This window comes from Euprymna scolopes, chromosome 37 (assembly GCF_053919585.1).
Source record: "Euprymna scolopes isolate OS-2025 chromosome 37, ASM5391958v1, whole genome shotgun sequence".
Classification (NCBI taxonomy): domain Eukaryota; kingdom Metazoa; phylum Mollusca; class Cephalopoda; order Sepiida; family Sepiolidae; genus Euprymna; species Euprymna scolopes.
Window position 1 is genome coordinate 34,328,398 of NC_136518.1, and position 11,567 is coordinate 34,339,964.

The following is an 11,567-nucleotide window of genomic DNA, read 5'->3' on the forward strand; positions in this document are numbered from 1 at the left end:
AAAAAAACGTCCATGACACTGTTTTAAGTCAAACCGTCAAAACGGTTTATTTGGAAATGAGATCTTTTCAATCGGCTTTTTGGGACATGAGATTTAATTATGAAAAAACAAAAACAAAAACAAAAAAAACAGGTGTTTTTTCTTTTCAAGATATTTTTTTCTCCATTTGAAATTTTATTCAACAATAAAATGATAAACCAATTTACAATAAAAAGTACAAAATTTATTTTTCGAAATTAGATTTTTGTGACGAGATTTTTTACTAACGTAACTTTTTAAATTTTCGATATTGACTTCTCAAGAGATTATGAATATATTAAAAAATTCAATAATGCCAGCGATAGAACTGGCAACTCAGTGATGTGATTAAAGAAACGTCCTCTACAAATACACTGTGCACCATGAAATGATTAGCATGACGTGGCCTAATCGCCAACCAACACACTTGTCCGAAGTGTACTGACCCATGTCAAACTATGAATCTTCAGAGCAGAAATGGGAGGCGCTTTATCGACGGGTGTTGTTGGTCTTGCTTCAAATGCAAAAAGACCCCCCTCCCCCCCAAAAACAATAAATGTTAGAGCTGGTTCCTTCTTTGAAGGAAGCCATTTACGGTAACAAGAATTAATACAAGTTTTGCATTGGTGGTCATAAGGGTAACCACTAGAAAAAAACTGGCGTCTCCAAGAAATCATTAGTTGATTGGTTCAATTACATTCGCGATATATGCGCAATGAGCATGCTGGAAAGTCCAGTACAATTAGGTAGTCCTGAACGAACAGTCGAAATCGATGAAAATAAATTCATGCACAGGAAACAACAACGAGGAAGATTCCGTCCAGGCCAGTGGGTTCTTGGCATGGTCGAACGAGAAACGAACTTGACAATGATAGTGCCAGCCGAAACGAAAGATACTGAAACCCTATTGCCAATAATTGCACAGTACGTTAGACCAGACACACGGATTATGATAGATAATTGGCGTGCCTATAATGCATTACGGAACCATGCTGTGGTAAATCATCAATATAACTTTATTGCTCCAAATAACCTTAGTATTCACAAAAATCGTGTGGAAGGTAGCTGGAGTCTTTGTAAAGTTAAAGTCAGGTCCCTGAAGGGGACTAGTGATGCAAACTTTAATATTAATCTACAAGAATTCATCTGGCGGCAGCGAATCAAAGACAATTATTTAGTGAAATCATTTATTAGATACGTTTTTTATAATGTTTGATTAAAATACATGAAACATGTAAAAAAAAAACATTTTCTTTAAAGAAATTAAAAAAAATATGTTATAAAAAATCTATAAATCTATTTTTATGTATGCAAAAGTTTGTTAAAAAGTTTAAATAAACAAAGACAATTATTATTATGGGATGCGGTTTTATTTACGATGTTTGGCTAAAATACATGAGAAATGTAAAAAAACAAAAAAAAAACGTTTGGTTAAATAAATTAAAAAAAATTATTATAAAAGATCTATAAAGTCTATTTTTTATGTAAATGTTTGTTAAAAAGTTTAAATAAACAAAGACAGTTATTATTATGGGATGCGGTTTTATTTACGATGTTTGGCTAAAATACATGAGAAATGTAAAAAAAAAAAAAAAAAAAAAAAACGTTTGGTTAAATAAATTTAAAAAAATTATTATAAAAGATCTATAAAGTCTATTTTTTATGTAAATGTTTGTTAAAAAGTTTAAATAAACAAAGACAGTTATTATTATGGGATGCGGTTTTATTTACGATGTTTGGCTAAAATACATGAGAAATGTAAAAAAAAAAAAAAAAAAAAAAACGTTTGGTTAAATAAATTTTAAAAAATTATTATAAAAGATCTATAAAGTCTATTTTTTATGTAAATGTTTGTTAAAAAGTTCAAATAAAGTTTGTAATGTAATTAAAAAAAAACATTCCGTTTTTCTTTTTTTTCTTTTTTTTTTAAACTAACATTGGTGGAGACGTTTTTTTGTTTTTTTTTACATACACCGCCATGTTCACAGTCTTGCAGAACAACGGATATGCCAAAGTTAAACAAAGCCAGTATTTCTTTTAGATATTTCACAAATAATTTATCTTAGTAAATCTGATTTCACACAATTTCTTTTTAGCATCATAAGTATTACTTTGCAACCCAGCGCTGTTGACTTTGCAACCATTATCTGTGTGAATTAGTGACTTTATTCGCTGCTTCGTTTTTTTGGTAACGATCGATTGCAGCCGTGTCATTCGTACTTTGTTCTTCTGCATCAAATCCTTCATTTACAATGTATTTTCTGCCCTCTCCTGAGTTTGCTGTTTTCGTATGGTGTGATTCCTCTACTGCATTCTTTGACCATTCTTGCTCCTCCCCTTCGCCAAAAAAGACGAACACAACGGACCCGAAAACATAGACGGCGACGCAGTTTAGGAAAACACTCTGCCATTCTTGCTGGGTGCCCTGAATAGAAAAGAACAAGGAAACAACAATAATGTTGACGTCGAAGATGTAATTCTATAATAAAACCTTTGGTATATTCATAAGCGAAGAGGATAAAGAAGACGAGTAATTTAACTTAATGAGAATTAATGGTTCCTTTCTACGTGATGCATTCGATTATTTTGTCACATTTCGATCACGCGAAGCATGCACTAGGGAGACTAATCAAGTGAACGGCCGTTTAATTCAAATGCGACACGAGTCAATAGTCATTGCTTTTTGACTCGGTATCCAAATAGCCATTTAAACTATTGTAAAGTAAATGTTTGAATAGAAAGATTAAACCTGTTTTATATAAATCGAACGAATTGTCAGTTGAATGACAAAATATATTGCACAAGTGTTATCTGAGCATTTCAGTGGCGATTATTTGAATATATGTTTAATATTTGACGAAGAGAAGTAAAGATTTTTGTTTGAGTTTTGCTTGCAATGAATGCGTGGTTCCCGACGCGTGACAAGAGCAGGGCCACTTTTATTTCTGGTTTGCGAAAAAACACCTTCATTTTAATATACGCATAAACGTAACATTTTTCATGAACTTAAAACTATTCTTGGTTTTCAAAACCATGTGAGTTTAACATGTTAGTTGAAACATAACCCCGTTACAATTTCATAATCAGGAAAAATGAAAAAAATTGGAAAAATAAATGTGTAATATATTGGACAGGATTATCTCCCTTGCACTTCAATGAACTACCACTAGAGGGCGCGACAGTCTTGAAATCTGTTCTTTTTGTAAATAAAAGGACCGGGAGACGATCTTTCCCTACGAGACGTACCGTCTGCCGATCCATCTATAATGTTATTTTGTCTTGTGCATTTTTATTCATTATGCATTGTTAATGTTGATATACATTAATTGGCGACGAAGAACGAATAATGCGGAGGAGTAACAAGACAATTTAAAATTAAAAGCGAACACCCACAACAAATCGAACGAGGAAAAGTTGCCGAGTAGCGGATACAAATGGCTTTATTAGGCACCATTGGAGAATGGAATAGTGCGGAAGAAGAATGGTCGCACTATATTGAGAGAGTAAAGTTTTTTTTTTACTGCCAATGATGTGTTGAATGAAGGTAAGAAACGTGCTATATTTTTGTCGGTTATTGGGGCAAAAAATTATGCTATTCTCAGGGGTTTAGCCGGAAACAGGCCAGAGCAGAAATCATTTGAAGAACTATGTATTCTGATGGAGAGGCGCATCAGGCCGGCCCCCAACGAGATACATGAACGTTTCTTATTCAACACGAGAGACAAACAAGAAGGTGAGTCCATTAGTGAATATGTGGCCACACTGAGAAAAATGTCGGAACATTGCAACTTTGAAGAAAAAGTAAATGAACACATACGTGATCGTTTGGTTGTGGGAGTGAAAGATGAGAAGATACAGGAGCGCTTGCTGGGCGAAAGAATGCTAACTTTGCACAAGGCCATTGAAATAGCAGTGTCTATGGAATCGGCAAGAAAATATTCCAAGTTGATGTTGGGAGCACAGACGAGTGGAAGTGAAACGTCCGTACACAGGTTACCATTAAAACGAGAGTGTTATCGTTGTGGAAGCACTGGCCACCAAGCGGACAAGTGCCAGTTTAAAAACAAGGAATGTTTTAAATGCAGGCGAATAGGGCGTACTCGTCGGAAGTGTAGGCAAGAAGAGAGCAGGCCTCCTAACTCCGCAAAACAAGGTAGGGAAAGCAGGATGGTGAACAATGTGGAGGAAAATTGTTGTGAAGAAATGGAAATAAATATGGAAAGGCTAGACTTGCACACAGTTGCTAACCTTCGGACACCACCAGTATTAGTGGAACTGCTAATTAATCAAGAGAAAGTGGTCATGGAAGTGGACACTGGAGCTGCATGCACAGTAATGAGCCTAGAAAAATTCAATAAAATTGGCCAAGTTCGTGATCTAAAGGAAAGCCATGTCAAGTTGAGAACGTACACTGGTGAATTAGTGAAACCACATGGGACCACAGACGTGGAAGTAATCCAGGAAGGGTTAAAGCATCGACTACCTTTGCTGGTGGTGAAAGGTAATGTACCGACACTTCTTGGCCGCAACTGGTTGAATAAGGTAAAGCTGGATTGGAGAAGCATGTTTCCTTTATACCGGGAAGATTCCCCTTCGAGGTTGGAAAGGCTTTTAAAAGAATTTGATTCGCTGTTCAGTGAAGAAATGGGGTGTTTAAAGGATTTTAAGGTCAAAATACCCATTGATAAAACGGTGAGTCCCAAATTTTGTCGGGCAAGACCAGTACCTTATGCCATAAAAGCGGATGTGGAAAAGGAGCTAAATCGCCTGGAAAACCAGGGAATTTACAAAAGAGTGGAATACTCTAGGTGGGCTGCCCCCATTGTACCGGTTGCCAAAAATAATAATAAAGGTATCCGGATCTGTGGAAATTACAAACAAACAGTAAACCGGGCATCACCATGTGACTATTACCCTCTTCCTCGGACAGAAGATATATTTGCTACTTTGAAAGGGGGTCAAAAATTTAGCAAGCTCGACTTGAGCCATGCCTATCAGCAGCTGGAATTGGATGCAGAAACCCAGGAACTGCTAACAGTAAACACTCACCAAGGATTATACCAGCCCACCAGACTACAATTTGGGGTACACAGTGCTACAGGGATTTTTCAAAGGGAGATGGACAAAAGATTGAAGAACATTCCTTTTTGCAAGGTGCGTGTGGATGGCATCCTGGTTTCAGGTAGTGATGACAGTAGTCATCTGAAGAATTTATACAGTGTATTTGCTGCTCTAGATAAGGCCGGATTAAAATTAAAGAGAAGTAAGTGCAAGTTTCTCCTTCCTGAAGTGACATATCTGGGTTTCAGAATTAGTAAGGAAGGCATAGCGCCTCTTCCAGACAAAGTAGCTGCCATGACAGAGGCACCTCGACCGCAGAACATCACAGAATTAAGAGCCTACCTAGGGGCACTTAACTATTATCATAGTCATTTGCCAAACTTATCAACTATACTTGAACCGCTTCACAACTTAATGAGGAAGGATGCTCCCTGGGTATGGGGTGCTGGACAAACCAGGGCTTTTGAAGAAACAAAGAAAATGCTGTGTTCTGCACCTCTTTTAACTCATTTTGATCCATCTAGACCGATTCTGGTGCAAGTAGACGCTTCTCCCTATGGACTGGGAGCTGTAATGGCTCACAAAATGGAAGATGGAAGGGAGAAACCAGTATGCTACGTATCACGAACGCTGTCTGAGGCAGAACGGAATTATGCGCACATTGAGAAGGAGGGGCTGGCCCTAGTCTTTGCAGTGAAAAAGTTGCACCAATATCTGTATGGGAATAATTTTACGTTGTTCACTGACCACAAACCGTTATTGGGGTTGTTTGCTGAAAACAAGCCAATCCCTTCTCTTGCTGCTGCCAGAGTTCAACGCTGAGCCATATTTCTGACTACCTATAATTACAGGTTGGAGTATCGTGCTGGGTCCCTTAATGGAAATGCAGATTGCCTCAGTCGTCTTCCAATCAGTGTGCAGGAGCAAGATGTCACACCTAATTCTAACAGGATACACATGATGAACTTGGTTGATGCTCCAGTGACTGTGGCGGCAGTAAGATTGGAGACAAGAAGAGACCCTACTTTGAGTCGGGTGTATGAATACATCCTGAATGGCTGGAGTAGGTGTATTCCAGACATGGCAATGAAGCCCTACTTCAACAAACGGACAGAGTTGACATGTGAAGATGGTACCGTATTATGGGGGAGTAGAGTAGTAATTCCGGCTATACTCAGAACAAAAGTGTTGCAGCAATTACATCAGACACACATAGGGATCGTGCGAATGAAGGCCCTTGCTCGCAGCTATGTGTGGTGGCCAAATCTTGATGCAGATATTGAGAGAGCCAGTAAAGCTTGTGGAACCTGCATACATTATCAAAGCAACTCCGGCAAGGCTCCCATTCATTGCTGGGAATATCCAAGTTCACCATGGGAGAGAGTCCACTTAGATTATGCGGGTCCATTTTTGGGGCACATGTTTTTGATAGTAGTGGATGCTCATTCAAAGTGGACTAAAGTTTGCATTACAAAATCATCTTCTGCTATGACCACAATTGAAAAATTGAGAGGGATCTTCGCAACTCATGGACTACCGGTATTAATTGTGAGTGACAACGGTCCCTGTTTTACAAAGGAAGAATTCAAAGCATTCATGAATGCTAATGGAATTCGGCACATTTTCACAGCTCCTTACCATCCTTCCTCGAATGGACTAGCAGAATGCAGTGTACGCACCTTCAAGGAAGCGCTTAAAAGGATGAATACAGACGGCAAGGCAACACTTGAAACCAAGGTGAACCGATTTTTATTCACTTATAGGATAACTCCAAACTCATCAACTGGAGTTTCTCCTGCCGAGCTGATGTTCAAACGGCAGTTACGAACAGCGTTTCATTTGGCAAAGCCAGACACGTACAAGGCTATGGATGTAAAAAATAAAATGGAAAGGGGGAGCAAGGTAATGGTGCCGCTCTGTGAATTTAAAATAGCCGATCCTGTGCTTGTGCGTAACTATGGATCTACTCAGCGATGGATTGAAGGTACCATTACCAGACAGTTGGGAGCAGTGAATTTTGAAGTGGAAACCGGTAGAGGGCTTGTAAGGAGGCATGTGGACCAGCTTGTGAAACTCTCATCACCAGTAGCAGTGGAACTTACGCTTGAGATACAAGCAGATAATGCTGCAAAGAATCTTGAGAGTTTCGGCACACCTGAAGTCTCCAGCACACCCGACAGTCCTGAGGAAAGTTTAATACCTGAGAGCAGGCATATGGAAGAGGTTGCAGAGACTCCAGCAGTGGTAGAAAAATCGGCATCACCACCCTCTCGCAAGTCAGGGCGTATTCGGAGACCACCAAAAAAATTTGAAGACTATGTTCGTGATCCAGAGTAAGATTGAAGGGATGTAATATATTGGACAGGATTATCTCCCTTGCACTTCAATGAACTACGGATTATCTCCCTTGCACTTCAATGAACTACCACTAGAGGGCGCGACAGTCTTGAAATCTGTTCTTTTTGTAAATAAAAGGACCGGGAGACGATCTTTCCCTACGAGACGTACCGTCTGCCGATCCATCTATAATGTTATTTTGTCTTGTGCATTTTTATTCATTATGCATTGTTAATGTTGATATACATTAAAATGTATTTCAGTTTAGGCTATTACCGCCGTTTAAATGATTGGATGTTTTCTCAAGAAGGACACGAGTCACGTGGCACGGTTAAAAAAAAAAGTGTATAAAATACTTACATTCGGCGTCAGAATTAATGTTATGTAAGGCATTATGATCCCTGGTAGTTGTGAAAAAGCTAAGCAGATGCCCGATATAAGACTGGCAAATCTAAAACAAATATAAATAATAAGAATAATAAGGTCAAAGTGTGTGAAAGTTTGTTTTTCTTATTCGTTTCGTAAATGAGAATGCCACGTATTTGTAATGCATCTGCAGAGTTTTATTATAAAATTAGTTGCATTTGTCTTACGCAGTATTTTATAAGATTGTAATTTTTTGCAGTTTTAATCATGGCGTATATTTTCCTAAATGTCGCTTTCCTTTGTTCAAATTTGTTCTAAACAAAGAAAAGCGACTCTATTGACGAATGCATGATCAGGGCCCCCTTTTAAAACTAGCAGCCATTTGCAAATAATTTTAAATCAGGTAAAGTACTTTTTGACGAAATTAAATCGAATGACATTTGCTACTTCTTAACAACATGCTACGAGGATCCATAAGTGTAAAAAGTGACGGATCGCCATCAAATATTGACTTTGTAGGAAGAAAGCTTTCGATAACGAAAAGACTCAAGTATTTTATTTATATCGAAGAAAGGAAAGAAAATCTGTTATATCATGCCGGGGCAACACCAGGTGTCCTTGCTGATAGTTAATTTAGAAAATCGATGATTATTATTAGAGAGAGAGAGCTAGAGAGAGATAGATAGAGAGAGAACCCTAGAGAAGGAAGGAGAGAGAGAGAGAGAGAGAGAGAGAGAGAGAGAGAGAGAGACCGTCATGGAAAGTGTTGGAGACAGAGCCATAATGACCCTAGCCGGGGATGAAGCAGAGTGTAAGACAAGCGTTCAATCTTCCAACAAAGAAAACATAGTGTAATAAAAGCTACCTGAAATATAACCGGAGACTTCTAGTCGTTTATTTGGAAGAAATATTCATTTCAGCTTTTGGCAGATTCATCAACCAAGACCCCAGTTGAATGCAAGTAATATTTCCCTGTTTGGAAAGAAACAATTCCCTCAGAAGGTGTTCGGTCCCTTTGTTGTTAAGGAAATGCTTGTTGTTAAATGTTATGTCCTATTGAACTGTATCAATATGTATCGATGTGTGTAATGCATATATGTAAGCATTTATGAACATTAGACGACACGAAGAAACTTATAGATAGACTTTATAAGCCCCACACGCAACATAATGTCATAAGAACACTCCCGACAATATAACAAATCTATGCGATTAACACAATTTATGTATGTGTAGCAAGAGAGGATTCATACAATTTACAAACTGAATTAAACCATCCACAATTTTTGTAAATATTATCTTACAATTATTTAATTGTAAGAAATCTTGGATTTATAACTTAATTCCCTCTAAAATAGTTATAGATGACGTACACATATCAGTGTACACAAGACAGACTCTATTGTCTCGTATCACAATTCCATCAGATTTAACATTCGATTAAATGCTATTATTAAAACACATTTAGAAATTGATGGTATTTTTAATTTGGATACTTTTATTCTCTTTTAATAAATTACTATATTCTGTTATTTTGTCCTTCATTTTATTACATATTTTTGTAAAATATCTTAAATACACGATACAGTCGGCTTTTCAAAGTTAAACGGTTTTATTATTATAGCTAACAAATCGATATTGAATTTTTAACAAGAGATTATTTAATCATTGCAAAATGTTCTTTATGCGAATACAATGTACATTATTTAAATTTCTGAAATTTATTAATTCAGCTATGAATACTGTTAAAGTAGAGACAGTTCTTACTAACCTAAACACAGATTAAACTCTGAAGAAAAAATTAACGTTTCGACATGTTATCTACTCCATTTATCAGCTATTTCCTTATACAAAAATAAACATGGAAACGGGTGGAAATATTGAACATTAACAGATGTGAGAAATATTGAACATTAACAGATGTGAGAAATATTGAACATTAACAGATGTGAGAAATATTGAACGTTAACAGATGTGAGAAATATTGAACATTAACAGATGTGAGAAATATTAAACATTAACAGATGTGAGAAATATTGAACATTAACAGATGTGAGAAATATTGAACGTTAACAGATGTGAGAAATATTGAACATTAACAGATGTGAGAAATATTGAACATTAACAGATGTGAGAAATATTGAACATTAACAGATGTGAGAAATATTGAACATTAACAGATGTGAGAAATATTGAACGTTAAAAGATGTGAGAAATATTGAACATTAACAGATGTGAGAAATATTGAACATTAACAGATGTGAGAAATATTGAACGTTAAAAGATGTGAGAAATATTGAACATTAACAGATGTGAGAAATATTTAACGTTAACAGATGTGAGAAATATTGAACATTAACAGATGTGAGAAATATTGAACCTTAACAGATGTGAGAAATATTGAACATTAACAGATGTGAGAAATATTGAACATTAACAGATATGAGAAATATGTAACATTAACAGATGTGAGAAATATTGAACATTAACAGATGTGAGAAATATTAAACATTAACAGATGTGAGAAATATTGAACATTAACAGATGTGAGAAATATTGAACGTTAACAGATGTGAGGAATATTGAACTTTAACAGATGTGAGGAATATTGAAAATTAACAGATGTGAGAAATAGTGGACATTAACAGATGTGAGAAATATTGAACATTAACAGAGGTGAGAAACATTGAACATTAACAGATGTGGGAAATATTGAACATTAACAGAGGTGAGAAATATTGAACATTAACAGATGTGAGAAAAAGACAAACATTGAGAAAGAGATGGGAATATTTGACAACAGCAAATAGGAGACAGATAAACATGTGAAAGGGTGGATATATTTGACGATAACAGACGGGATAAAGATAAAAATTGGGGGAGGTGTGCGAATATAGGAGGATAATAGATGAGGGAAGAATGGAGAGAGGTAGGAATATCTGACGATAACACATGGGAGACTAACATGAGCAAGAGGTAGGAATAGCTGACAATAATAAAAAGACAATTGCATCAGTCACGAAGGATTTCTCCATCACAGATGAAATGTAGCATAAGAATACACACTCCATTTTGATTTTAGCCAAACTTGTATAAGCATTAATATTTAAAACAATAATATAATGCAATTATAAATTGTTTACGTGAGAAAAAAACAAAAAACGAAACAAAAACACACACACAGCAGATGGGAATTTATTGATGCATAGATTATTATTAAGAAATAATGATATTCCTAAATTCTTCATAAATCTATAATATAGACATTAATATATATTAAAAGCGAAATGTTACGTAATGTATGCACCAAAGGAAATGCTCAAAATCTACATTAATCTACATACGGTACGAGTGCAAATAGGAACGGAAGATACATGTGAGAATGCAAACATAGAAGTTACAGAATGGATGAGAGAAATAAGGAATTGATGTAAAGGTCAAGTAGCGAATTCGGAGCGCATACAGAAGACAAAGAAGAAATAGGAAAATCAAATCGGTGTCATTTATCATTAGCACAGAGGATGAAGTCTGACGGAGATCGATTTCAATACAAGGAGATTAATTTTTTTTATATTAATTATTATTTATAATAATAATAATTAATATTATATTATATCAATTTGCACAAAAAACAGCAATTAATATTAAAATATTTAAATAGAATATTTAGCAGGAAAATAACAAATATGAAAAAAAAACAGAAAATGGAGAAACTTACTTTGGAGCAATGTCCAAATGGTTAACCCTAAATGCGACATCACTGAAAGAATTGATGGTCATGGAAA

The 11,567-nt window shown here is 35.9% G+C and overlaps 1 protein-coding gene across 1 annotated transcript in view; it reads right to left on the bottom strand.

The window, feature by feature from the left end:
• Nucleotides 1-280: 280 nt before the first annotated feature.
• Nucleotides 281-11,567, bottom strand: part of LOC145260987 (sialin-like) — a 58,293-nt gene continuing 47,006 nt past the window's right edge. Inside the window, exons 3-5 of the mRNA XM_080119117.1 lie at nucleotides 11,501-11,567; nucleotides 7,777-7,867; nucleotides 281-2,443 (exon numbers count right to left, since the gene is read on the bottom strand). The exon at nucleotides 11,501-11,567 is cut by the window's right edge and continues 84 nt beyond it. Of these exons, the coding sequence (XP_079975243.1) occupies nucleotides 2,162-2,443; nucleotides 7,777-7,867; nucleotides 11,501-11,567 (440 nt within the window). The 3' untranslated portion in view covers nucleotides 281-2,161. The remainder of the gene's footprint in view (nucleotides 2,444-7,776; nucleotides 7,868-11,500) is intronic.